General features: G+C 42.9%; 3 protein-coding genes across 8 annotated transcripts in view; 2 read left to right on the plus strand and 1 right to left on the minus strand.

Moving 5' to 3' along the window:
- The first annotated feature begins 1,694 nt into the window (after positions 1-1,694).
- On the plus strand, positions 1,695-10,661 carry LOC108928188 (histone-lysine N-methyltransferase PRDM9-like). Its single transcript, XM_018741992.2, has 7 exons — positions 1,695-1,753; positions 6,083-6,148; positions 6,255-6,356; positions 7,267-7,546; positions 7,856-7,915; positions 7,996-8,186; positions 8,514-10,661. The coding sequence occupies exons 1-7, from the start codon at positions 1,717-1,719 to the stop codon at positions 10,343-10,345; spliced, it is 2,568 nt and encodes an 855-aa protein (XP_018597508.2). The 5' UTR covers positions 1,695-1,716; the 3' UTR covers positions 10,346-10,661.
- Positions 10,662-13,847: 3,186 nt separating this feature from the next.
- LOC108928109 (histone-lysine N-methyltransferase PRDM9-like) lies at positions 13,848-20,639 on the plus strand. 2 transcript variants are annotated; one of them, XM_029249433.1, is made up of 8 exons: positions 13,848-13,887; positions 14,020-14,108; positions 14,487-14,639; positions 14,855-14,965; positions 18,370-18,641; positions 18,959-19,026; positions 19,107-19,297; positions 19,475-20,639. In XM_029249433.1, the coding sequence occupies exons 2-8, from the start codon at positions 14,087-14,089 to the stop codon at positions 20,362-20,364; spliced, it is 1,707 nt and encodes a 568-aa protein (XP_029105266.1). In that variant the 5' UTR covers positions 13,848-13,887; positions 14,020-14,086; the 3' UTR covers positions 20,365-20,639. The 2 variants fall into 2 exon arrangements, with proteins under 2 accessions (XP_029105266.1, XP_029105265.1); XM_029249432.1 differs by lacking the exon at positions 13,848-13,887 and having other exon boundaries at positions 13,918-14,108.
- A 153-nt stretch (positions 20,640-20,792) lies between these two features.
- LOC108928185 (neurabin-2-like) overlaps positions 20,793-27,088 on the minus strand; it is a 59,081-nt gene continuing 52,785 nt past the window's right edge. For 3 of the 5 annotated variants that reach the window (XM_018741985.2, XM_018741984.2, XM_029249431.1), the window contains exons 10-11: positions 26,650-26,764; positions 20,793-25,795 (exon numbers count right to left, since the gene is read on the minus strand). In XM_018741985.2, the coding sequence (XP_018597501.2) occupies positions 25,742-25,795; positions 26,650-26,764 (169 nt within the window). In that variant the 3' untranslated portion in view covers positions 20,793-25,741. The remainder of the gene's footprint in view (positions 25,796-26,649; positions 26,765-27,088) is intronic. The other 2 variants (XM_018741987.2, XM_018741986.2) reach the window with 1 other exon arrangement.

A 27,088-nucleotide genomic window follows, 5' to 3' on the forward strand; every position in this document is an offset into this window, starting at 1 on the left:
TCACACTAAAATTTACTCATTCAGATGACTCTTTTCTCCAAAGTGACTTACACTGTTAAGCTACTTACAATTATTCACCCATTTATACAGCTAGGTAATTTTACTGGAGAAGTTCACTGCCATGTCACTGATGTGATTCATTCACCTACATATTTGTCTTTGCCTTTTCTTTAATTTATCACTTTGAAAATAAGTATGGAAAAATAATTAAAAATAGAGGCAGCATGGTGGCAAAGCGAGTAGTGCTGCTGTCTCCCAGTGCCTGAATGGTGCAAGAGGACATGGGTTCAGTCCCCGCTCAGTATGTGTGTGGAGTTTCCATGTTCTTGCCGTGTCAGTGTTGGTTTCCTCCCAAAGACATGCTGTTCACATTCACCTGTAGTGTGTGAGTGACAGAGAGTGTGTTTCACTGATGTATTACTGAGTGACCCATTATAAGTAGTGTATCTAGCAGTGTAAGTGTTTGGGTGCTCTGGTTTCCTCCCACACTCCAAAGACATGCTGTTCAGGTTCACACACACACACAGAGAGTGTATCCTACTGATGTATGGATGAGTGACCCATTGTAAGTAGCGTATCTAGCAGTGTAAGTCACTGTGGTGAACAAGGTGTGTGGGCTTGTAACACTACATAGAGTTCATGGGAAGTTGCTTTGGAGAAAAGTGTCTGCTAAGTAAATAAATGTAAATGTCACTGAACTACATAAGTGAATATTATGACATATTGAGTTAAACGGCAACATACCACATTTGTAACGTCTTATTTGTATCTGGGAGTACCCCTCCAATTTCAGAAGTTAAACTGTCTACTTTTAAAAGGAACAAAGTCCAATTACGAAATACACAAAAAAAATATTAGCAGCTCCTAAAAACACATGGCCATGTGACATGCGGAGTCTCACAGTGCTGTTTGCAAAAATTTAGATGTAAGAGGGCCCAGGGCCATCGTTAGTTTTGTGAATGGTGGTGAAAATTCTAGAAGTCCACACCTGGAAAGGGCCCACAAAAATTCCAGTAATAATTAATTCACTTTATGTGTGGGGGAGCAAAATTCTTTCAGTAGGCCCAGAATTCCAAGCTATACCAATGAACTAACCTTTTAAGAAAATGCCTTTTTTTTGCAGATACACTCACTTTGCCTCAGACATGAGAGTCATTAGCTTCACAAATGGACATATTATACCTGGAAGCTAAAATTTACAAACAGGCGGGAAGCTATTCGGCTCAAGAAGCAGGCCTTCCAGGCAATGCTGTTGGTGGGTCTCCTGATTTATCTGAGAGGGCCATAGCAAAGGGCCATAGCAAAGTGCCATAGTACTTGATGGAAGAGTTTTAAATTTTAAATATTAAAATTATCTGAGTTGGAGACGTGTTTAAATTAAGGCAGTCTCTCCTTAAATCCGAGCTAAACCATGTACGGAGCAGCTTTAAGTTAAAGCTGCAAAAAAAAAAAAGGCATTAGTGGGAGTTTGGCGATTCTAAAATGACACGGCAAGTGGGTTTACTTTAAAATGCAGGTGTGATTTAAACCGCAGGTTGGGAAGACAGAGCCATTTCAAACTCTAAACCGCGGTCTGTATTTGTATCGTAGCCAACATGGCCCCCGAACCCCCGTGTCACTTTAATACATTGGCGGTTTTCTTTCTGCCGCTAGATGGCGGTAATACGCCTGAGTTACCCCACACCCACCACTGATGAAGAGAGAGAGAGGAAGCACATGGAAGCGGTTGAAGAGCCGTCTTTGCCCTATTTCGGTGAGTGTGTTTGTATGCGTTCAGTTTCTCAGCCTGTTTTAGTGTAAGTGACGTGTGTGTGCGCGCGCATATATATAGACACACAAATATGCTTCTCACACAGTTTCGCGGTATCATTTCTCGGTACTGTTTTGTGTTTGTGTGTTCATCATGTTTCTCGGACCTGTTTTGCACTCTCTTTGTGTTTCTGTTTCTCTGCCCTATTTTGCTGTGCTTTCTCGCGTTCACGTTTCTCAGCCCTCTTTTGCTGCGTGTTTGTTTCTCTATTTCCTTTGGCGTGTCTGTCGCTTCTGTTCCGGCGCGTTTCTGTGGTCCGCGCTGCGCTGCGCAAAAAGAGGACCGCGCCCCCTCTCCGCCATCTTCGGAACTGCAGCTCAAGTCAGTACCACCTGCTCCGGCAGTGTAAATACTGCACTCTAGGTCCGGGTACTTCAGCTGGCGGCTCGCGAGGCACGTCCGGTCCGTGAATAATTTTTATCCGGTCCTTTAGCTGATTTTGAACATTAGTAATGAAAATGCAGTTATCGTCGTCAAAAAAAGCTGTTCCTGGCCAAAATTCCAAATTTCTCAAATAGGAAACTGCTTTTCCCTCTTCGCCCCGCCCATTGCTGTCAGATCCTGATTGGACGCTTCTGACGCACGCGGCTTGAAGCCTGACGAAGTCTCGAGACACAACTGCGCCTGTTCGCTGGTTCCTAAATTTCACCAGAACAGCCAAAAAAATGTTTCTCCGTACCTTAATGATCGGACTTAGAAACATGACCGTATATTTTCAAATATGTTTGCTACTTGTACAGTGAGTAGCGCTGCTGTCTCACTGCGCCTAGTGGTGGTGCGGAGGACGTGGGTTCGATTCCAGTGTGTGGCGTTTGTATGGGTTTCTTCTGGGTGCTCCGGTTTCCTCCCACACTCCAAAGACATGCTGTTAAGGTTCACACCGAGAGAGTGTGTTCTACTGATGTATGGATGAGTGACCAAGTGTAAGTAGTGTATCTAGCAGTGTAAGTCTTTGGGTGCTCTGGTTTCCTCCCACACTCCAAAGACATGCTGTTCAAGTTCACACAGAGAGAGTGTGTTCTACTGATGTATGGATGAGTGACCAAGTGTAAGTAGTGTATCTAGCAGTGTAAGTCACCTTGGTGAATAAGGTGTGTGGGCTGATAACACTACATAGAGTTCACTGGAAGTCGCTTTTGAGAAAAGAGTCTGTTAAATAAAAGTAAATGTGAGTTAAGCTTTTTGCATGAATGCAGTAAAGACGAACACTTGTTGCCTCCATCAGTGTTTCCGTGTTCCTTTCATCATATGAACCTAACTCTTGATAAGTAACAATTTTAGTCGTTAGCTGACAAATAGAGCACTGGTTGTTGGTTGTGCATCTTATGTAAACAAGATAAATCAGAAGTTAAAAAAAATGTAACATGATTTCTTTGTCATGTAGTCTGTATTCCTGTGGATATATTCTATTTTCTTAAACTGAAAAGCGATGGTAAATTATAACTGTAAAAAGTGCGATATATGAAGGCTGTGGCTTATTACATTTTTCAGGATTTTTTTTGTATGTTATCCATTTACACACACAAAGTCTGCAACTGCTTGTCCCAATCAGGGTTGCGGCGAGGCAGGGCCTAACCCAGCAACCCAGGGTGCAAGGCTGATGGGGGAGGTGGCACACCCAGGACGGGGCACCAGTCCATTGGAAGGCACCCCAAGCAGCACTTGAACCCCGGACCCACCACACAGCAGGCCCTGGCCAAACCCGCAGCACCACTACAACCCCCCTCCCCCATTACATATATTTACTAGTATTCATTTAGCAGACACTTTTCTCCAAAGTGACGTACATCTCATAGAACATACGTGTGCATTACGTCAGGAGAAAGAGACATAGCTGGAGATGCGTGACTCTTAAGTACAGTTAGTTTCCTTCACCATATGCACCAACATTCATCACACAAGTAACTGCATTGAACTTTACCAGAACGCCAACGAATGATAATATCGGGCATGAAAATTTATACTTTACATGAACCTAAGAGATCATGGGCGAAGTGAATCTGGAAGAGATGAGTTTCAAAACCCTTTTTAAATGTGGACAGAGATTCAGTAGTTCTGAGTGAGAGGGGGAGGTCGTTCCACCACAACAGAGCCAGGACTGAGAATCTCTGCACTTTATCTTTCGTTCGTGGGACTGCCAAGCGGGCAGATGTGGAGGAGCGTAGCAGTCTGGTTGGTGTGTAACGGATGATCAAGTCTTGTAGCTGTCTGGGAGAGGTTCTATTGATACATCTGTAGGCAATAACCAGGGTCTTAAATTTGATCCTGGCAGCTATAGGAAGCCAGTGGAGAGACATGAGTAGAGGAGATACATGGGAATGCTTTGGCAAGTCAAACACAACTCATGCAGCAGTGTTCTGTATCAGGTGCAGAGGTTTGATGGCGGTAGCAGGAAGGACACACAGGAAAGAGTTGCAATGTCCAGACGGGATGTCACCATGGCCTGGACAAGTAGTCGGGCAGTCAGTTGTAAGGTAAGGACGGATCCTGCGGATGTTATACAGGATGTATCTGCAGGTCTGGGTTCTGGCTTCGATGTGCTGAGAGAAAGACAGACTTGAGTCAATCGTCACTCCCAGACTCTTAGCCGAGAAGGTAGGCAAAATGAGTGAGTTGTCCAGTTTGATCGACAGATCGTGACAGGAGGACAGGCCAGCTGGGAGGTGAAGAATCTCTGTTTTGGAGAGGTTGAGTTGGAGGTGATGATCAGACATCCAAGCACAGATGTCTGACAGGCAGGCAGCAATGTGTGCAAAAATGTCTGATGCTCCAGGTGGAAAGGAGAGGAAGAGCTTGGTATCATCAGCATAGCAGTGGTATTTGAATCCATGGGAGGCTGTGAGCAGGCCAAGGGAGGAGGTGTAGATCGAGAAGAGTAGAGGACCCAGTACTGAGCCCTGGGGAACACCGATTGAGAGAGACTGAGGAGAAGAACGGGAGCTCCGGCAGACCACTTGATAGGATATGTATTCCTATAGTTAAAATCTCAATTTTAATGTTAATAAACAGCCCTTCCTTTCTTTGTATATTTGATAATCCGGCACCTCGGAGAAATTACTAAGAAGCCTGCTTTTGTTTGTAGGAAAGAACTGATGTTGTGGACAAATTTGCAAAGCAGTGCCAAGATCTTAAAATCTTTGTAACTGGTGAAATTTTTCTTTATTTTATGGGTCAAGAGTGGTTTTGTACCGTAAAATCACTTTTTTTCTGGACCACTTTGAACATTCGCTAGGCCTGCACGCCATTTGCAGCCACATACTGTGTCGCTGAAGAAAATCCAGCTGCTTTTTCTGTGTGTATGTATTGTTAACAGCACCATAGATGGACACCTAATTTCTTGGACTCGGTATTTTCCTTTCCTCTACCACCAGATGACTTATCTCATTGTAATTCATTAGCAGCTGCCTTCAGTGTTTCTTTACTCGATTCATCACAGTGTGTTCATTGCATGTGCTTTGTCACTCTGTTGAAGAGAGCATGTGAGGAGTATGGTGTTAATTGATTACTCCAGTGCCAAGCTGATTCTATGCTAGTCAACACAATGTCGCACCCTGCAATTAATTATCTGGCAGCCTTGTATGCATTTTTTCTATGTATTAAACTCTAAATTCCCTTGGACAAAGTAATCTGGAACAAAAAGAATAATAATAATAATAATAACAACACACACATCATCTGAAACAGCTTGTCCCATATAGGGTCACGGGGAGCCGGAACCTAACCCGGCAACACAGGGCGCAAGGGGGGAGGGAATGCACCCAGGACGGGACTCGAACCCCAGACCCACTGTAGAGCAGGACCCAGTCCAACCCACTGCGCCCCCCATAATTATAATAATTAATAATACTTTGTTGCTAATCACCTTAAACCTTCGTTATGATATTTGTTAAAATTTGACTGTTAATGTTCAGATCTGTATGGATGAATTTTATATTCATTGTCTGCACAATATAAATGGAGACCACGTCGTTGCTTTCACAAAGTCTTGCCTCTTTGCATGACATTAGAATCCCTAACAGGAGTTTTTGATGAACTGCAAACTCAGACCTTGGGTTATCATTGGTGACTATGCTGAAGATAAAAAAAAAAAAAAATTGGTAATTTGTTTAATTGTTTAACCGAAGCAGAAAGTCACAATCACTGCTGTAAATAGAGAACTATGCCCAATGGCAAACTAAATTTTTGTCTGGAAATGAGTTGAATGACATTCAGTTTACTGTACACCCCTTAAGGCTCCTGAATCCCTTCCTTCTCCTCTCCTTGGACTGTAAGAGGCAGAAATGGAGACGACTGGCTCATCCCAAGGTGGCAGTACATTGGATGAAGACTGTTGCCTCGGTAACACGTCACATGTGTGTGTGTGTGTGTGTGGGGGGGGGTTTTTCTTATGTGTTGATGTATCGAATACATTTCTTACAGTCTCCAACTCTGTGTCTGCTCACAGAATTGCCGAAAAGAGAGAAGGAAGTCACTCTGGAATGCGATGAAAGTCAGTCTGCAGAGCCCAGTAATGAAGAAGAATCAACAATTGAAGATGATCAGTTTTGTAAGTAATTATGTACTTTAATAGATTTTTTTCGAACTGCTATAGGCTCTGCTAATGAGAGTAGATGCCAAGTACTTCTAAACTTAGTCTGTACCAGTTGTGTAGATGCTATCAATGACCCATCTTGTTAGTCCGTTAGTAGAATAGATGATAAACTTTAATAATTTTTTTCTACATTCTATGTATGCTGCCTTAGACTTTTCATCTTAATTATCCTACAATAGATGAGTGTGAATATTTTCAGCTTTGCAAGATCTGTTTTCCTGAACATATCTCTACACTGTCTGTGAATTTGACAGTGCAAAATATCTATTCAGGTTATATGTATAATCGATCATGCCTCTCACTTTATCCTAGAATTTCATAATACACTCTTCGGTCTTCATTTTTATGCCTTTTCTTCAGATTCGCTACCTGAAAAAGCATCGCTGCATTTTTCAGCAGTAAATGGGGTGGTTTCTTCATTCATGCTCACAGAGAGGATACGAATAAGGAAAATTGTATTACTTATTATTGCAATCTAAATGCCAAGCTCAGTGAACACCTGGACATCTGAATAAGGAAAATAGATATTTCTGTATTGAGGATACCTGAGCAATTTGAGTTGCCACAGTACAGGGTCTGAAAATGTATACAAGCATCTTATTTGTTTTTTTTTTAATGACTTCTGCAGAGAAGAAAATGGAATTTTCAATTTGATTATATGACTTTGCAATGAAATGGACAAATTTGTATCTTTCAGTTGTAGTCCTGCATAATTTAAAAACATTTGCAGGGGTCTTTTTGCAAATCACTGGAAGTAAAATGCTTATAATTTGTCTAGTTACAATCCTGTACTGTTTTTTCAGTTTGCCTGCTAACTGTATATCTTTCACTGTTTCTGTATCTCTCATATTTCCCCCCTTCCCAGACTGCGAGGAGTGCAAGTCCTTCTACGTGGACGAGTGTGAGACCCATGGCCCTCCCTCCTTTATCCCTGACTCTCCTGCCCCCCTGGGGGCACCTCAAAGGGCCCTTCTCACACTTCCTCCAGGCATGATGGTGTCACGGTCCAGCATCCCCGAGGCTGGTCTGGGGGTATTTAATCAGGGGGAAACTGTTCCTGTGGGCACACATTTTGGACCCTATGAAGGGGAGGTGACAACCAGGGAGGAGGCCATTGAGAGCAGCTACTCCTGGGTGGTGAGTCAGTCGATGTGAAGGGTGTGTGACGTTCGCGTTATCAGGTGTGTTGGGCAACTGAGAAACGCTGACTAAATAGAGCTCATGACGTGTAGATGAGGCAGACAGTCATTTAGTCCACTTGTACACAAGCAGACACCGAGTATGCACATTTTATTAAATATAATTGTTTATTAAAACATTCCTCCAGCATTTCTTGTGGTAAAAATACGAGACGATATGTTGAATGCTGTTTTACTCGACTGTTTTGTTAACGTGTGGAATTAAGCAATCTTAGTCTTTTTGATTTTTAGTCTCTGTTTTGCTCAGCTCTGCAGGAAGAAGAACCAGTTTGAGTACATTGACGCTAAACGGGACACTCACTCGAACTGGATGAGGTAACAAATGGCCTCTTTGACCCGTCTGAGCGATTTCTAGGTTTATTAGTATATGTGTACAGATCAGGCCCCTCTTTCAGGTATGTGAATTGTGCGCGTAGCGAAGAGGAGCAGAACCTGGTGGCGTTCCAGCACAGGGGGCGTGTCTTTTACCGCTGTCTCCGCCCCATCCTACCAGGACAGGAACTGCTGCTGTGGCATGAGGACGATTATGCCAAGGAGTTGGGCATCACCTGGGACTACCTGTGGGACAAGAAGTGTAATCCTGCAGGTACTCTAATTTTTCCCAGGCTTTCAGTTGCTTTCCAATTTTGTATTAATTTCATGCGTTTCTTTTTTTGTAAAATTATGCTTCTGCAACATAAGAACAGCTAAGTGCACAATATACAAGAGTGAGTCAGAAAGGATCCTTAATATTAAACATGATTAAAAAGAAATTTTTGCGAATACTTTTTTGACCAACTCCAGTAGTTTGTTCTCTGTGCCAAGAAATTTGCAGAAAACATGGAAGCCTGGCAGCAACTCGATTTTATTCCAGTGCTAGTGCCAGCATTGAAACAAAGCTGGCTAAACATCTTTTTCCTCTCTTTTTCCCTAGGGAGATCTGCAGAAGTATTTTCCTGTGCCTACTGTCAGTTTTCCTTCAGTGGGGAGTTTAACCTTAACAAGCACTTAAAACAGTCTCACTCAAAAGAATATGCTAAACTGTTGGAGTCTAAAACATCTCCTACCCACATGCAACCTACTATAGCCAGCTGCAGAGCTGCTGAAATAAATAAGAATGGCAACAGCTTCAGTCATGCTGACACGCTAGCAAAAAGTAAACCAAATGCGATTCAAAGTGGCGGGACCGAGTTTTGCTGCATTCGTTGTGGCAAGAGTTTCACTGATTCAGAAAGCCTTGATGCTCACCGTTGTACTCATTCAGAGGAAGGGCTATATCCTTGCTTGCAGTGTGGCAAAAGCTTTGCTCGGTCATGCCACCTCAAAAGGCACGAGCGAACCATCCACTCAAAAGAGAAACCGTACTGCTGCAGTCGATGCGGAAAGTGCTTTGGCCAAGCAGCAGGCCTGAAAAGACATCAGCAGATCCATGCAGGCAGGAAACCCATACATAAGACCGTGTCTTCAAAGGTGTTTCGCTGTTCTCAGTGTTCATTTTGCTTTACTGCAGAGCTCAAGCTTCAGAAACACATGAAGCAGCATCACCTTGAGGAAACTGTAAAAATGCATGTGGCTGGATTAGCCGCATCTGATACTCTGACGCCTCCTTTAGAATGCAGTAAGGATAGTGTACTCTCTGATGAACTTCCCAGCCCATCCTTAAGTGCCTCGTCATCTCAGATTACTGAGTTAAGGGGGGCTGTCAGGCATTCAGAAACAACATCAGCACTGGACGGCCAACAAATCGACTCAGGATCCTACTGCTGCTCGCGTTGTAGGAGTTCTTTCAGTGACCCAGACCACCTTAAAAAGCACCCGTGTATTCCGACACAAGAAGGCTCGTACTTCTGTGACAGCTGTGGTCTGAACTACATCAACGAACAAAGCCTTAAAGGCCACAAGTGTACTCAGAGTGAAGACGGTCCGTATTGCTGTCCCCAGTGTGGTAAGAGTTTCACTCGGTCCTGCAACCTCAGAAGGCATGAGCGTACTATTCACACCAAAGAGAAACCATACTACTGCACGCAGTGTGGGAAGTTTTTCAGTCAGTCTGCAGGGCTAAAAAGGCACCAGCAGATCCACGTGGGCATGACACCATGCAGTAAAAATGTGGAAGATTTATCTCGGGTCTTCCCTTGTTCTCAGTGCTCCTTTTCCTTTACAGAAGAGCGCTACCTCCACAAGCACCTCAAACGGTACCACCCAGAGGAGCATCTCAAACTGCTCGAGTCTACATCGGTCATAGAAACACAAACCGGTCACAGGAAACTGTGCTGTAAGCAGTGTCGGAAGACTTTTAGCTGCCCAAAAACTCTAAATTCACACAAATGTATTCAGCCGGGTGGAAGACTGTACTTGTGCAGTGATTGCGGTAAATGTTTCAGTTGGTTTTATAGCCTCCGGCAGCATCAGCGTATTCACACGGGTGAGAAGCCATATTCCTGCACCGAGTGCGGAAAGGGTTTTGTTCATTCTGGACAGTTAAACGTTCACATGCGTATTCATACGGGAGAGAAACCATTCCTCTGTACTGAATGCGGCGAGAGTTTCCGTCAGTCAGGCGACCTTAAACGGCACGAGCGAAAGCACAGTGGAGTGAGACCGTGCCGCTGCACGGAGTGTGGCAAGAGCTTCAGCCGCCCGCAGAGCCTCAAAGCTCATCAGCTGCTTCATAAAGGGGAAAAACTGTACTGCTGTACCCAGTGTGGAAAGCGTTTCGCTCGGAGTTGGCATCTGACAAGACACTACCAAAAAATGCACTCTTGAATCATCAGTGACAACCTCTATTCTCAAATTTGCATTAATTTTATGGCAGTAATATTCATGGGTTCACGCATTGTGCCATATGTGCATGAAAATGGATTTCTTGTACGATTGTAATGGAATGACATCTCCCAGGAAAGGGGAAGATGGGTCATGTTTTTTTTTTCTTTTATAATATCTTCAGGAGGTATAAATGATGTACTTTTTATCAGGATGAACAGTGATGTTTACAGGTCACTTTTATGATGCACCAAGGCACCATAAAAACATGTACAGAAACATTAAAATTGTAATACTATGCAATGTCTAATGCAGAAAATACCTGGATTGTTAAAATTTTAATAGAGATTATGAAATATTTAATGTCTGAGTAATTTGTTCATTTTACTTTTCAAAGTGACTTTGGTCAAATTTTCCCAGCAATTGTTGACAGGGTTTTGTTGTGCATACAGGCTAATAGAGAAATATTTGTCAGACATAAGATGAAGCCATCATAAAAACCTGGTCCGCTTTGGGGCGGTCCATGGATCAGTAACTTCCGCTGCAAATGTCTCAACCTGGAACAACATTATAGAGATTTAAATATTTAAACCACTTCAAATAACATTGAGAAAATAGTTAACTTTTTTTTTTTTTTAAGCATTTTCTCAAAATTTACCTTGTTTTTTCTTACGCCAACAGAGATGGCTTCGTATGGATGGTTGTGAAAAGTTTTTGGAATGTAGACTTCACTTGTTTCACTGAATATCCTTTTTTCTACTGTAGTTAGCTGCAAATTTAAGGTGTATATTGATTGTTCATTATAAGGTAGGTCAAATTCTGCAAACCTTCAACCCCTTGAATGGAAAATTCACCAGTGTTGACAGACTGCAGTCCTTGAGTTGATGGTTTACTGATTAGTAATTGAGTTGCATCTGACAAAACTTCATACAGTAAATTACTGCAGTATTAGAGTATTAGAATAAGGCTGATTGAAATCCTGCACATGTGCATAAGTCTTACTTTACCAGCGTAGATTTACAAATTTATCTATTTACATCGCTGGATGTTGTGGTGGAACAATTCATGTTATGGACTTTGTTCAAGATTACATATGTCGGTGCAAACATTTTTTTGTGTTTGAATATAGCGAGAAGATGTTGCCCAAAATTTAAGAAACAATAGGCTTTGTTTTACCAATATTAAATATGTAGCCATAGGGTCTCGTTCTCTATAGGACCCTATAGTCTAACGTTCTCTGTGAGTTCCACCTCAAAACATACGACTTGGTGCATTTAGGAAAATTTAGTTATTTGTTAGCATAACATTTTATTGACAAAAAGTGCTAGTTTTACCTTCAGCATTCAGCTTCAAGAAAATTTGTCATCTGTCATGCAATGTACCCCAGTGGTTCTCTGTCCTGACCCTGGGGACACACCGCACTTCCACCACCAGCTGATATCTTTTGTTTTTATTAACATCAAAACTTCAACAGAATTGCATGTCTTTGGATTGTGGTATGAAACCCACGCAGACTTGAGGAGAACGTACAAACTACACAGACTGAGTTGGGTTCTAACCCCAACCCGAACAGCCCAGGCACTGGGAGGCAGCAATTTTTACCTGTTGCTGCACCGTGCCACGTTTGTATGAGCAATTCATTGTAATTACTATTAAAAATAGTAATAATGAAAATGTAAATTGTTATAGAGGCAGTCCCTAAGTTACGGATATCCGACTTACGTACAACCTGTAGTTACAAACCACCCGCCCCGCCGTAAAGCCTATTATATCAAAAGTTCTAGGTGCACACACCCATTGACTGAAAGCGCTTGTCCCGACCAGGGGCGCGGCAAGTCGGAGCCTAATCCGGCAACACAGGGCGTAAGGCTGAAGGGGGAGGGGACGCACCCAGGACGGGACGCCAGTCCGTCACAAGGAATCCCAAGCGGGCCTCGAATCCCAGACCCACCAGAGAGCAGCCAGAGGCCAAACCCCTAGTTGCATATAATGGTTCATAATAACAAATGGGTGATACTTTGCAACACACATCAAAACATTGCGTATCTACAGCAGTTTGTTGGCTCATGGGCGCGTGCGCCCAAGATAGGACAAGCACTTTGTTCTTTTTAGCTGGACTGTCATGCCCACGACCTCACCCTGAACGTCCGCACCTGCCCGAAATCAGAGTAGTGGAGTATAAAGAAGCCACACCTGCCCACCCTGGTTGTGGAATTTCATTTGAGAAGCCTGTCTCTCCAGTGCTCTCGAGTGAACCCATGACAAGTCCAAGTCCCTTGTTCTCTTTGTTCCCATTCCTGATGTCCATGGCTGCCAACACTGGCATCGCCTCCTCGACTACGACGTCAAATTCTCCCTAAGACCCACGCCTTTCCCCGACCACGAATCTCACCTGCTCCCTTGTGTACTGACAACAAAGATCCTGCGACTGGGACCACACACCTACCTTTTCCCTGCCTGCTCAGTATGACATGGACCACATTGCTGTTAAGTGCCTCCTGTGTTTTACTGTATTCAGCTTTAATTTTTTTTTTTTTGTTGTTTTTACCCTCGTAAGCATGGCACAAAAGCATAAATGTGATGCAAGTGATGGTGATGCATCAAGAAAAAAAAAAAAACTATCACGATTGAAACTAAAGTGGAAATAATAAAGCGATTGGAAAAGCAAACAAAGTTTCTGTAATGTTTTTTATACCTACACACACACATTGTCTCCTCCTCTCTCTCTCTATTATACAGTAGTAACATTTATCTCTTTCTTTGTCTCTATTATAAATACTGCAGTTCCATTTATATTGTTATTGCTGTTATTATGTTAATGTTTTAGTGTAGTTGGGGAGTGTGGTGGGGCAGTGGGTTGAACTGGGTCCTGCTCTCCAGTGGGTCTGGGGTTTCTTGATGTTTTTTATGCAAAGAAATGTACATGATATACTATATACTAAGACAAACATTGACTAACACGTTAGACACGAATTGTACCTAACTTCCGATTTACGTACAAATCTGACTTAAAGACAGACTGAGGAACGGAACTCGTTCGTCATCCGGGGACTGCCTGTATACGCTATTCAGCTCCTGACGTATAAGAAAAAAAAAAAAAAAAAAAAAAAAAAAAATCCACTCTTTTTACACTTTTTTCTTTGAGATGCTTATGGATAGTGGGGGTATCATGAGTCAACGCATACAGAGTTTCTCAGGAGCAAACTGAATTGGCACACAGTGCGGTCAGACACGTTATTCAGGCCTTGAAATCCATGGCATGTTTGCGTTTTCCCTCCATTTTTTCGCCAGGGGGTTAGACGCCTATAGCGGACACCCCGAAGAGAGCGGAAACCTCCATCCAGCAGGGGGCGCAGCGACAGCAGCGCAGCCTTTCGTCGTATTTACGCGCCGTTAGACGCCTATAGCGGACACCCCGAAGCGAGCGGAAACCTCCATCCAGCAGGGGGCGCAGCGATAGCAGCGCAGCCTTTCGCCGTATTTACGCGCCGACCGCTGAAGAAGTTCGCAGTCCGAGCTGCACAGTTGCTTCTTTAACGGAGCAGGTCGGTCCGGGGGAGTCGCGCAGCGGGGGAGTTTGTCCGGCTGTCGATGGAAAATAAATAACAGAATTTGTTAAAAAATAACAGAAGGAAGGAAAATGATAATTTAGTTGTTATTGGGGCGATGAGGCGCAGGCCGCTGGTGCTCCGGGTTACGAAGTCGCCGGTCCTGTGTGTGCAGAAGTGCAGAGACGAGTCGGGGATGGAGGAGGAGGGAACAGCAGGTCGGTACAACACACATACGCGACGTGTGTGAGATAGTGACTGAGTAGGACTCGTGAGTTGTGTATTTTACACAAGTAGATTAAAAAGACTCAAAAATGACTTCCTTTTTTAGTTTTTTCTAGAGCTCAGGAGGTGAGGTTCTCAAAGTCAAACCTGTGGCGAATATAGTGAGGTTTTGTGAATGTGAAAAGCTCCTGTTTTGGCCCTCAGGTCAGGTGTGAAGTGAAGAGCTGTGCCTGTGGCCTGTTTTGACCACTGGCCCTGGGACATCGTTGATGATGGTGCTCAGGCTCTGCAGTCGAGTGGCATCGGAGCAGTTAGGAGAACTTGAAGCACCCATGCTTTTTGTGGCCCCCTTTTTTTTTTTTTTTTTTTAGGTCCGGAGTCCTCCCCGTCTTCATCAAAAGGCCGGGAAGATGGTGCTGAGGAGGAGGAGGAGGAGGAGGGAGAAGAGGGTTGCGGCCCTTCCGGTGATGATGGCATCACGTCGGACGAGGAGTGGCATCCCAGTGCTCGCGGATCTGCGGCTGGTGCGTTTGACTTCTTCGTTCCTTGCGTTAAAGTGACTTTAAAGGTGACTTGCACACTCATCGGCATTGCTAGGTAAACCCCCTTCTCTCAAGTTTACGTGCGCGCGCTTGGACGTAGTCCGTTCACAGCGAGCATCTGGCCGTGCGAGTTGTCGCTGGTGCGCTTGCGAAGGGTGCGCTCTCGAGTACAGTCTTCCTTCCTCTGCGCGCGTCAGGTTTGACGAAGAGAGGGAAGACGGAGCGCGCGAGAGAAAAAGAGCTCGTCTCGGCATGTTCCGAAGCGCATCGTGCGAAAGAGGAAGATCCGGGATGCGGGAGCAAATTCTGTGAGTGACGTTCCTTGCTAGTACCTTTTATAAAAATGTGGTGAGAATCACAGTTCGGGTATGATATTCAAGTCTTCTGCACATTGTCTCAGCTGGAAAGGCTAGTTCATTTGCATAAACATTTGACACAAGGCTGACTGTTTCACTTCCACCCTAGAATAATACAGAGAACATAATGGATAATTACTTATGTGCAGAAAAGAAAAATCAATAAATGAGACTTGATGTAACTTTTGTACAAAATCTTCAGAACTTAACCTTTTTGAGTATTAACACAAAACATACTGCAAAGTACGTACTTTGCTAGGCCTGTCTGATTACGGGTTTAACACCTGTGGTCTGGAGGTTCCTCTGATCGGGAGGAGAGTACCGTTGTTTCCTGCAGCATTAATTTTACCTGCAACGTTGGATGTCCTGGTATACAGGTTGCTATTTCTTTATCTGAAAATTGAAAAAGGAAATAAAGGTACAGTAACCATCACATTCTGATGGCCCCTCATGGTGGCCCTTCCATAATAAAATGAGTTCCACAGTACGATAATTTCCAAACACGATACAGATACGATTGTGTTCTTCGGAAACTGCAGATGTGACAGCAGAGGAGTGGGTGGTATGACAGCCAATCAGCAATAAGAATGCAGGTAATGAGCAGCTACCTCAGCCAATGAGCAGCTGCCTAGTAGAACAGCTGGTGTGGAGTTTCCTATTGTTTTTCTTGACCGTGGTGGAGGTGGCACTGCTCAGATTATACTTATTACTGTTGCGATCTGAGTGAAATTTATGCAAATGTGATCTTTTTCTTTTGCTACTGTACTTTTTTGCTGATTTTATATGTAAATAACAGGAATCATGCTTTATTAATCCCCCTGGGGGAATTTCACTCAAGCTGCCACTTCAACAGTGGCAAAATGTGTCTTTGGGAGGAAACACACACAGCATCAAAGCCCTGTTTTTTCACACTATGCAGGTGCTGTGATACGGTAGCACTGTCTGCGGTGCCATCTTTTCAGACTAATTTAAATTAATTTAGTTGTTTTTAATTAATGGGGGGCATGGTGGTGCAGCGGGTTTGACCGGGTCCTGCTATGTGGTGGGTCTGGGGTTCGAGTCCCGCTTGGGGTGCCTTGTGACGGACTGGAGTCCCGTCCTGTGTGTCCCCCCTCCCCCTCCAGCCTTGCACCAGGTGTTGCCGGGTTAGGCTTCGGTTCGCCTCGACCCCGCTTTGGACGAGTGGTTTCTGACTGTGTGTATTTTAATTAGTACTTTCTTAATATGATTACAGAACATGTTGTTAGAGATGGAGATGTTTTCTTTGCCTGATTTAAAAGCCCTTGGACTTGGGAAGAAATTGACAGTATTTGATGCATTAATGGTCTCACAAAATATTTTTTTTTACCATCGTATTGTGAGCATTTACTATATTCCACTTTACTTTAAGCTACTTGTATGTGCTTTAAACTGCATCTTGGGTCACTTTTGCTATGAAGACCAGATACAATGTATTCTTACATATAAGCTTTTATATGTTTAATGTTTCATATCATGCTGTCATACTTTTCTATCCTATGAAATATTACTTGCAAGCAATATTACTGGCCTACTAAAGAAATTTTCTAATCCTTCACCTAGTGTTAGTATTTTTTATACTTGCAGTCTTTCTTGCATGACATTGGTAGGGAAAAATGCTGTGTATAACAAAATGCATAACAGGGATATTTTTCCCAGTAAGAAATTAATAAAAATGTTTTTTATATGGACCAATGTCACATAATTAAATAAGCATTTAATCTTTTTGCTTGAGCTGCCTTACATTCTGTTTTGTCTACTTTTAAAGATATTTGGCATACATAAACAGGAAATATAAATAGTTTGATCCTACTGCATAAATCCACACTTTGTAGAAAAAATGTTATGCAAAACAGTTATAGTGAAGAACAAACTGATGCTTTGGGAAGGCAGGCAGCGTGGGATGTGCTAAGCATAAGAAATGAGTGCTTCATCAACTGCATTTCATATATCCCTTTTAACATTACTGTGTTTGATAATTTTGTAATATTCTTAATTATTTTTCAAAATTAAGAAGTGTTTCTGTTTTTGGGGTAGATTTTCAGAATTCTGTACGTTGAGGTATGACAGTGAAGTAAAAGTAGTACTGAGTTGTCATTGCTTTAGAGCATACATGGTACAGAACTTACTGTTTTCATTAATTAAAAGTTTAAAATATATGTGTAATTGTCATCACACCTGTAGGTTCCACCTGTACTTTTACAGCGAGTAGCGCTGCTGTCTCACAGCGCCTGGGTGGTGCAAGAGAACGTGGGTTCGATCCCCACTCAGTTTGTGTGGAGTTCACATGTTCTCGGGTTTCCTCCGGGTGCTCTGGTTTCCTCCCACAGTCCAAAGACATGCTGTTCAGATTTGCCCATAGTGTGTGAGTGACACAGAGAGAGCGTGTTCCACTGATGTATGGATGAGTGACCCATTGTAAGTAGTGTACACTACTAGCATTGTAATTTACCTTGGTGAATAAAGTGTGTGGGCTAGTAACACTACATAGTATCCATTGGAAGTCACTTTGGAGGAAAATGTCTAAGTGAATAAATGTAAATGTAATCTCACTTGTGTTGACTAACTGCTTGTCCTGGTGAGGGTCACAGTGGTCCAGTGTGATGGGGGTGTGGTTGAGAGACCAGTCCATTGCGGGATACACACACAGGCAGACAGACAGTGTTGCCAGTTCTCCTGAACTGCATGTATTTGGACTGTGGGAGGAAACCCACACAGACACAGGGAGAAGGTGAAAACGCCACAAAACCTGAGCCAGATTTGAGCCTACAGCTGAACAGCTCAAGTGCTGTGAGGTGGCAGTGCTACCAGCTGTGCCACCCTATTTTTTTTTTACCATGATACATGTATTTGTAATATAGACTAGATTTGCCTATTAATATTTAGGGCCCAGATATATAAATCTTAACTGAGTACTGAATCCATAAACCTCCCGCTTGTTAATGGTCAAGATGGAAAAGTAGTTACGCACACAAGACATACTTGTTTATACAAAACTGTATAGTAGTTGGTGTCACTGCACATTCTCCTTGTAACACTCTCCTTGTGCAGCCTGTTGCTTAATAAGATTTAATAAAGACTGCTGGTGATGCATGTTGGCCTAAATGGATGTTCTCACTGAAACAAACCTGTTGCAGTGGAGGGAGCAATGGTGTCAAAGTACTTAAGCTGTTTTCAAGTCAGAAGGGTTGCTGTACGGGATTAAGGTGATAAATATATTCCTAATGTGTGTCCTTTAAATGGCTTCTGTGTTCAGTTTGTCAGAAGTTCAGTGTCAGACTAACAGTATATTGTTTCAGGCTTTGTGTTGCTGATTTATATATTTCCCCCCTTCCCAGACTGCGAGGAGTGCAAGTCCTTCTACGTGGACGAGTGTGAGACCCATGGCCCTCCCTCCTTTATCCCTGACTCTCCTGCCCCCCTGGGGGCACCTCAAAGGGCCCTTCTCACACTTCCTCCAGGCATGATGGTGTCACGGTCCAGCATCCCCGAGGCTGGTCTGGGGGTATTTAATCAGGGGGAAACTGTTCCTGTGGGCACACATTTTGGACCCTATGAAGGGGAGGTGACAACCAGGGAGGAGGCCATTGAGAGCAGCTACTCCTGGGTGGTGAGTCAGTCGATGTGAAGGGTGTGTGACGTTCGCGTTATCAAGCGTGTTGGGCAACTGAGAAACGCTGACTAAATGAAGTTCAAGAGTTTCCATGTGTAGATGAGGCAGACAGTCATTTAGTCCACTTTGTACACAAGCAGACACCGCGTATGCACATTTTATTAAATATAATTGTTTATTAAAACATTCCTTCAGCATTTCTTGTGGTAAAAATACGAGACGATATGTTGAATGCTGTTTTACTCGACTGTTTTGTTAACGTGTGGAATTAAGCAGTCTTAGTCTTTTTGATTTTTAGTCTCCGTTTTGCTCAGGTCTGCAGGAAGAAGAACCAGTTTGAGTACATTGACGCTAAACGGGACACTCACTCGAACTGGATGAGGTAACAAATGGCCTCTTTGACCCGTCTGAGCGATTTCTAGGTTTATTAGTATATGTGTACAGATCAGGCCCCTCTTTCAGGTATGTGAATTGTGCGCGTAGCGAAGAGGAGCAGAACCTGGTGGCGTTCCAGCACAGGGGGCGTGTCTTTTACCGCTGTCTCCGCCCCATCCTACCAGGACAGGAACTGCTGCTGTGGCATGAGGACGATTATGCCAAGGAGTTGGGCATCACCTGGGACTACCTGTGGGACAAGAAGTGTAATCCTGCAGGTATTTACCAATTGCTTCTCTTCTGACCATTCTGTGCACTTCAGCCTCGTTTCACTTACTGGTGGAAGTGGTTCTGATGTGAGGACTGGAAGAAGTGACATCACAAACATGTATAAGTTCAGTAATGTCTGTAGACTCCTCCATATCTCAAAATTTACACTTTCCTCCTTCTTGTAGATAGGAGCACAAGAGCCTTCCCCTGTACTCAGTGCCGCTTCTCCTTCACGGCAGAACTCTATCTTAACAAGCACATTAAGCGTTCTCATTCTCCGATAGTGAAAAGTCGTCCGCGGATTCGGACCGGAGAACAGCTGCACTGCTGCTCAGAGTGTGGTCAGAATTTCACCCTGTCCTGCAACCTCAAACGGCACGAGCGAGTCAGTCACACTCGGGAAAGGCCTTTCTGCTGCATTGAATGCGGACAAAGTTTCAGTCAGCCCATCGGCCTAAAAAGACATCAGCAGAGTCACTTGAGAGAAAAGCCATATCTCTGCACTGAGTGTGGGAGGAGCTTCTGTTGGTCTGCTGGTCTTAAGAGGCATCAGCAGAATCACACAAAGGAGGGATTCTACCTTTGTACTGACTGCGGAAAGAGCTTTATTCAGTCAGGAGCTTTAAAGAGACACCAGCAGATTCACTCGGGAGAGAGGCAGTACCTTTGCACTGAATGTGGGAAGAGTTTCACTTGGTTGCACAGCCTTAGACAACATCAGCGAATTCACACTGGAGAGAAGCCATACTGCTGCACCCAGTGCGGCAAGAGTTTTGTTCTGTCGGAACAGCTAAAGGTTCACATACGAACTCACACTGGGGAGAAACCATTTCTCTGCACGGAATGCGGGGAGAGTTTTCGGCAGTCTGGAGATTTAAAGCGTCACGAGCGGAAACACACCGGATTCAGACCGTGCCACTGCAGCGAGTGCGGAAGGAGCTTCAGCCGTCCTCAGAGCCTTAAAGCTCATCAGTTACTTCACAAAGGGGAAAGACCATACCACTGCTCCCAGTGTGATAAGAGCTTCTCTCGGAATGGGCACCTGAGGAGACACCACCAAAAAATGCATTCGTGAGAAGGTTTAAAAGCTCTCTCAACTGTATTTGTGTAAATGTACCATTTTCAGATTTAAGGGCATTTTTATGAATTTAACAGCTGCGTAAGAATGCTACCCTAAGCACAGGATGGACTTATTGTGTCCTATACAATGATTCTTCATAGACTTTTCTATGTAATTAATCTGCCTTAATGATCATGAGCACCTCCCTCTTATTAAAATATCAAGCAGCAGAAACAAACACGCTGCCTGAAACCGCTTGTCCCGAGTTGGGTCGCGGTGAGCCGGAGCCTAACCCGGCAACACAGGGCGCAGGGGGAGGGAACACACCCAGGACGGGATGCCAGTCCATCACAAGACACCCCGAGCAGGACTCGAACCCCCGACCTAGGCAGGCACAGGCCAAACCCGCTGCGCCACCACACCCCCAGCAATAGAAACATGGACACATTATTTTAAAGTAACCCTTATCCTGTGTGTAATGTTTTGGGTATTTATAAGTGATGTTATACTGTTTCCTGAAACAAATGTGGCTGCAGTCTGTTTTATCTGGGTGCAGTTCAGAACAGGTTCACTGGAAAAGAAAGTTAAATTTAATTTTTTTTTTTTTAAACCTCAGTTGTAAACTTGAATTGTAGAGCCAAAATGCACACTTCCTGAATCTTTGCAGATCTGCTAATAAAATTGCCCATATGTATATCGCTCTATTTTACAGAACCCTTTCAGTGGAAGTCTTACTATTTTGCACAGGGAAAGGAACCTGGCAATGTCAGTACAATGTGTTTTTCTAAAAGATTGCTATGTTTATAAACACACACACACACACACACAGTGCTGTCACTGAAAAGAATAAAGTGACTGGTAGATACCTCTTCTGTTCAACAAATCCCTATTTATTAATAATGACTGAATTATGCATAATGAACATGTAGAATTTAAATCTGAACCCCAACAGAAACAACTTGTTTTTGTCTGCCAATTACAGAAGTAGTTTAAAAAAGAATAAAATAAAGTTATTTTTAAACACTGTAATGTACATTTAGCAATGGGAGATTCATCTAAGTAAATGCCTATGGATTTAGGTTTTGAATGAGCTCCTGTTACCATACCACAATTATACTACCAAGGCATAAGATATAAGACTGAACAAGAAAAAATAGAAAATGTACTATTCAAGGCATTGACTGAAAAAGCTAGTAAGTATGAAGACAAAAAGTGTTTTTAAACTATTCTCACATCATTGCATTGCTGCTCTTTTTCACTTTTTTGTCTGGTTGATTTTTTTTTTTTTTTTTCTCTAATCCTGTATAAAAATGGTTGGACCACACAAATACTCCATTCGTAAAACTAACTTTTCATTTGTCCTTAGAAACACACTTGCTACTGACAGAATATTCCTGTGTAAACAGTTTGAGTTGACACCTGACAGTAGGATCACTCACTGTGGTTATTGGTGTTAGACACTGTTACACTTGACACTAAATTTACAAGTTGTGTTTGTTACACAGGCAGGTTAGGGCAGCAAACAAGGCTTCGGACTTTGATGGAGCTGATATCTGATGTCCAGTTTTTTTTTTTTTTTTGTTTTTCCAGTCTGTCCCAGGCTAGTCCTTGTTAGGAGGAAAATAGTCCAGCAGAGTCAGATGCATCTCGAGGACAGTATTTCAAAGTTCATCAGTCTGTTCCATTTGGGTGCCGCAAGAGGAGGGCCATAAGTGAACTTTCAATCCAGAAGAACTTTCTTTTGGAGCAGCACACAGCGTAGCAGTTAAGGGCATGTAAACCTGAAGGCTGCCGGTTCAAGCCCCATTCCCTGCCATCACTGTAGTACCCTTATGCACAAGGTACTTACCCTGAATTGCTCCGGTGAAAACACCCAGCTGTATCAATGGGTCAAACACTGTAATTCACTTTGGATAAAAGCATTAGCTAAGCAATGAATTAATTTTGATCAGCAGCAGATGATAGAGCGTGTGACTGATTAGGTGACTGCTTGTACAAAGGAACAACAGTTTTTTTCTGTTCCATAGAAAAGGGGGATTCAAGTATCTGTATAACAGGTTTGCACAAACACAGCAATGACACATATCGAAGCACTGGCCGTATGGGAGTTGACGCGTCTCATTGATGCACTGCGGAAACACAACAGCTGCTCCAGGAGTCCTCTGAACGCACCAGCTCATTTCTTCTTTCTACTGGGTTTAAGGGCTGTTTTATTGAGTCCTGCACCAACTGCACAAGTGATGGCGCAATTATAGAAACCCGATGACAACAATCGCCAAAACCTTGGCCGAGCACTTCCTGTAGCTCGCCTTGGTTGCAGTACGTATACATGTTCCATACAGGGCACAGAAAACTGACATTATGCTGCTATTGGTAATGATTTCCTCAAACCTTAAGAGGTAAAATATGGAGCTTGTGCCATACATTAACTCTGTTGCCACAGGGTGTCTTTCAAAGAAAACTGCAGCAGCAGCAAAAACATTTCTTCTTGATTTCTCCTTTTTTTTCCAGCAAGGACACATTTAGAGAGAGCCTCATGAGACAAGCTGTAGGAGTCTTGTTAGAGACTGTTCAGAATCACACATGGGCCAGGGTGGAATGTAAGCAACAATCAAACTGCTCGAGATTTACAGCATTGTGAAAAAACACATTGATCCATTTTACAGCTCAAGTTTCAATATGTCCTGTGTAGAATTAAATGGAGGACAAAGGAAAATGATCCAGTTAATTCACATCCAAAAAAGAAAATAACTTCTGAATTTTCGATCCTTATATGCTATCCTAACGTTTGAGTCTCTGCCTCCTATGTCTTTTTCCAAAAACCAGTGGAACGGAATTTCAACATAAGATCCAAAAATAAGTAAATACCTTAATGTGCAAAAAATAAAAAAGCAGTAGCTCTTGAAGAATTTTAGAACAGTTCACCATACCAGTTTGAAAATTTAGAGGATGATGTCTTGAAGGAATAGTGAATTTTATGTCACAATGGAGATAAAAATTATATGGTTCTTCCATTCCTACTCAGGATCACCGTCAGTTTTCACAGCTTCCTGACTGTGTGTCATGATGGCAACTCATGCTGCACTTTAAACTGATTTACCTAAAACAGACTTGATAACTGGCCTTAACAATCCTTTGATAAATAAGCCAAATGATATATCCCTGTCAGTTATGGGCGTTCTGTTCAAAGGACACTCCTAGGCGCAGAGCTATTTCTCTTCTAGAAATAATTAATTCAACCAGATACCTGGTTTGTGACTTGCAATATTTTGTTAAAAGAATTAACACATGCTCTGACAACAAAGACAGTCTTGCAACTGCAAGGAAAAAGTTGTCTAAGTAACTATCCCAAATTACTGATTAAGCATTAAGCACATCAATGGCAAAGAACATGAAATGAAAGTAAGATTGTTGTCTTATAGGCTAAAATTGTAATTTTAGGTATATAAAAAAGCTTTATCCTTGAGTCCATGCTGACATGGATTATTTAATTTTGTTTACAATGTATTACAAAAATGGTGGCTTGGAGGTACATTGTCTTGGGTCCATCTTTCCCCCTAAAAATAAAAGGTTTTAAAATGCACAGCATTTGAAGACCAACCAATGAACATGAACCAGTGAAGAATAAAAGAAACAAAAACAACCATGCCTTAAGCAATGGAGTCACTATTGCTCTTTCCTAAGATTCTTGAGTTAAAAAAACAAACTATTGACACAATCTGTACAAAATAAAAAATCCTAAATGTCATATTAGAAGCTGCTTACAACACATTTATGTCACTGCATGCGTCTGAAAAGGCCACAATGAGATCTAAGACTGAAAGGGATTGTGGTCACACTGCTCGCACAGAGGACTTGGCTGGAACCAGTGACACCCAGGGTGGATACTTGAAAAACTAAACCCAGCTGCAGCAGATCAGGGGAATGGTGGGAAACGTGAGCACCACCTCACAAACTTTCGTTCTCCTACACTGCTGAACCACAACTCTAGGGAGAGCGAAAGGGTCCCACTCCTTGTCTGCTTACAAAACAAACAAGACATCGCTGGGAAACTAAAATGATGCCTGGAACCAGTGGCACCACAAGACAGGGAGAGCACTGAGGAAAAGGCAACAGTAGGTTTTGGGTTTTCGGCAAGACCAAGCCCGTTCAACGAGCTAAAGCTGTCTGACAGTTTGTTCAACCAACCATATGAGCCACAGATGGCCATCGCAGGCTGTCCTTTTTTTCTTCCACGTCTGGGTTCACAATGACCACACAACTCAGAGGCAAAACACTATTTACTCAAGCACTTTTACGGGGAAACATCGGCTCAGACCTTCTTAGAACTAACACTGTTACTGACTTTACAAAGTGAAGGTAGGTCCTTTATATACCGTGGGCACTCAAATTCATTTTCTCTATTCATTGCAAGTGAAGCAAAAAGAAATAATACTGAGCAAAGGCAAAAAAGGAATTAACGCATTAACCATTTAGCAGAGCGCTCACGCATCTTCACATCTTGTTTTCCAAGTTTCAAACCTTCTAAATATGCCTCAGACAGCTTGGCTGAAGCCTATGCATTCAGAATTGAGGTGCTGATTTCCCTTTTCCCTTCTAGATGCAACCCTTCCCCAAAAAGGCTTTAATAGGAACTTCCAAAGCACATGGCACCACAGCTCAGCCCAGCCCAGCCCCACCCCACATCTCTTCTTGCAGTAACAATTTTAAATATATATATAGATATATATATATATTATATAATATATACAAACCATGACCATCCCATCTGTTATTTCATATCACTTCTGTACAATCCCAGAAAAAGTCCAGCAATACACTGGGAGGTATGGAGTAAGGGTTTTTTTTTTTTTTGTCTCATTTTTGTTTGATATCAATAAAAAAAGAAGCATTTACAACACACAAGAATCAAACAGCCCCATATATGCAAGTTATCCCAACACCTTTACAGGGGTAGCACTCCAGTGCTGCCAATGTCAATCCCAGACTTCCTCAGAGGAAGTGAGTCAATCTAACCGGCAGGCAGGCCAGCAGCCCACGTCAACGGTGTTCCTATCTGGTAAATAAAAATAATTTGTTTTTAACACAGGAAGCTACACATAACATTCTTCCATGTGTTACAATAATACGGGCTCAAAAAATGTTAAGCAAATGGTGACATGGAGAAAGACACCTAGAAATCAAAGTGCTGATCTCGTTGGGTATCTTGGAGTAAATGACAGCTAGAATGGTGAAGGACACTGGTTGAAAACACCTTTTTTTGAACTCTCTCCCCTGCAACTTTGCTCAACCAATCATTTGAATAGATGGTTCTTTGCTTCTTTCTCTTCAGGTAAATGCAGTTGAATGGATGGTCAGGTTAAAAGCATTTCATTCCTCTTCCTTCTGTTCTTTATGAGGGATCGGATGTCTTCAGAGATTCCACCCTGGATTCCAGATCTGTTATCTGATGGGGAGAAGAAGGAATTTGTGAGATATTACAGAGACAGGTAAGTTTCATCAGGTCAGTTAATCTCTTTAGAAGTCCTCAATGGGAATTAAAGTCCCAGAAAGTGATGCATCAATTGTAGTTTGATCTACCCAGCACCACTGGTAAACTGATCAGTGAATCTCAGTAAGTGAGCAGTCAAGTAGGGCTTTCACAGGTGGTACAGTATATTTAATGCATTTTCAAGTTTTGTGCTCTCCTGCATTTATGAGCAATATGCGATATTTTAATTTACTTATAGGCAGACATACATAACGCATCTTCCCTTGAGCAGATTTGTGTGACTGGACTGGACCGGGAATAAGCTGATTTGCAGCCAAGTCATAAAACGTAAGTCTCCTGATACAGGTTGGTCTGCAGCAGGTTTCACAGCACTTAGGGAGGCAGAAATGCTGTGAGACTCAGCTACTGTGAGCTGTGTGAAAATACTGGTGCCTCATTCTGGAGCTGCACAGACTGAGCCGCCACAGCAAAATGTTTCAGAGTTACATAAACAGCCAATGCTTCAGGCAGCACGGCCGGGGCTCCCAGGCGCTCAGGCCTGTCTGTTCTGCTTCACCCTGGGGGATATATATTCACCCTCGCTATAGTGAGTCATGCAAGCCCATGTCTGCTGGCCTACATAAAGCTGGGCATGGTTCAGTCACAGGTCTTCATGATTGGTTACACTGTTTTGTTCGTGCTACAAAACAGACCTGCTTGCCAGAGGTTCCTATGAAGCCCCTGGGACAGAATGCAATGCTGGTCAAACGGTCAATTGGAGAAGACCTCCTCAGCACATACACACAAGCACACACGGTCCTTCTCTTCACCTGCTCTGCCTGCACTACCTTGTCCTTTAGCATCTCTGCCTCCTCCTTATGGGATGCCTCTGACTCCTCCATAGCGCGGCGCTGGGCTGTCTCCTTCTTCAAGAACTCGATCTCCCTGAGCACAACAGGCAGGTGATGACTGCACGCACAATTTTCACAAGCAGCTGGCACATTCTTTCAGCCCCTGTCATCTTAACTGGACCAATTCAGGGACTAACAGTATTATTATATATATTTACCCAATATGACTGAACTGTAATGTACATAATTATTAACGAACTTAAATGTACATAATGTAAGACATTCCATTTTTATTTTTATGTATCAATTTATCTTTCTATTTTCAGTACTGATGTCATTAAATTTTTAAAAAAATCTAGAATAAACCAACATTACTAACTGTGCGAAAAATGTGGTTCATGTATCTGTACAGTATATT

The sequence above is a fragment of the Scleropages formosus genome, chromosome 25 (genome assembly GCF_900964775.1).
Source record: "Scleropages formosus chromosome 25, fSclFor1.1, whole genome shotgun sequence".
Lineage (NCBI taxonomy): Eukaryota > Metazoa > Chordata > Actinopteri > Osteoglossiformes > Osteoglossidae > Scleropages > Scleropages formosus.

What these genes read in the sequence shown, in the direction of transcription:
- LOC108928188 (XM_018741992.2), top strand. Translation starts at nt 1,717, where the DNA reads ATGGAAGCGGTTGAAGAGCCGTCTTTGCCCTATTTCG. An exon ending in TACTCCTGGGTGGTGAGTCA is followed by an intron (nt 7,547 to 7,855) that starts GTCGATGTGAAG and finishes TCAGCTCTGCAG; the next exon opens with GAAGAAGAACCAGTTTGAGT. An exon ending in ACTCACTCGAACTGGATGAG is followed by an intron (nt 7,916 to 7,995) that starts GTAACAAATGGC and finishes CCCCTCTTTCAG; the next exon opens with GTATGTGAATTGTGCGCGTA.
- LOC108928109 (XM_029249432.1), top strand. Translation starts at nt 14,009, where the DNA reads ATGAGGCGCAGGCCGCTGGTGCTCCGGGTTACGAAGTCGCCGGTCCTG. An exon ending in GGAGGAGGAGGGAACAGCAG is followed by an intron (nt 14,109 to 14,486) that starts GTCGGTACAACA and finishes TTTTTTTTTTAG; the next exon opens with GTCCGGAGTCCTCCCCGTCT. An exon ending in TGCTCGCGGATCTGCGGCTG is followed by an intron (nt 14,640 to 14,854) that starts GTGCGTTTGACT and finishes TGCGCGCGTCAG; the next exon opens with GTTTGACGAAGAGAGGGAAG.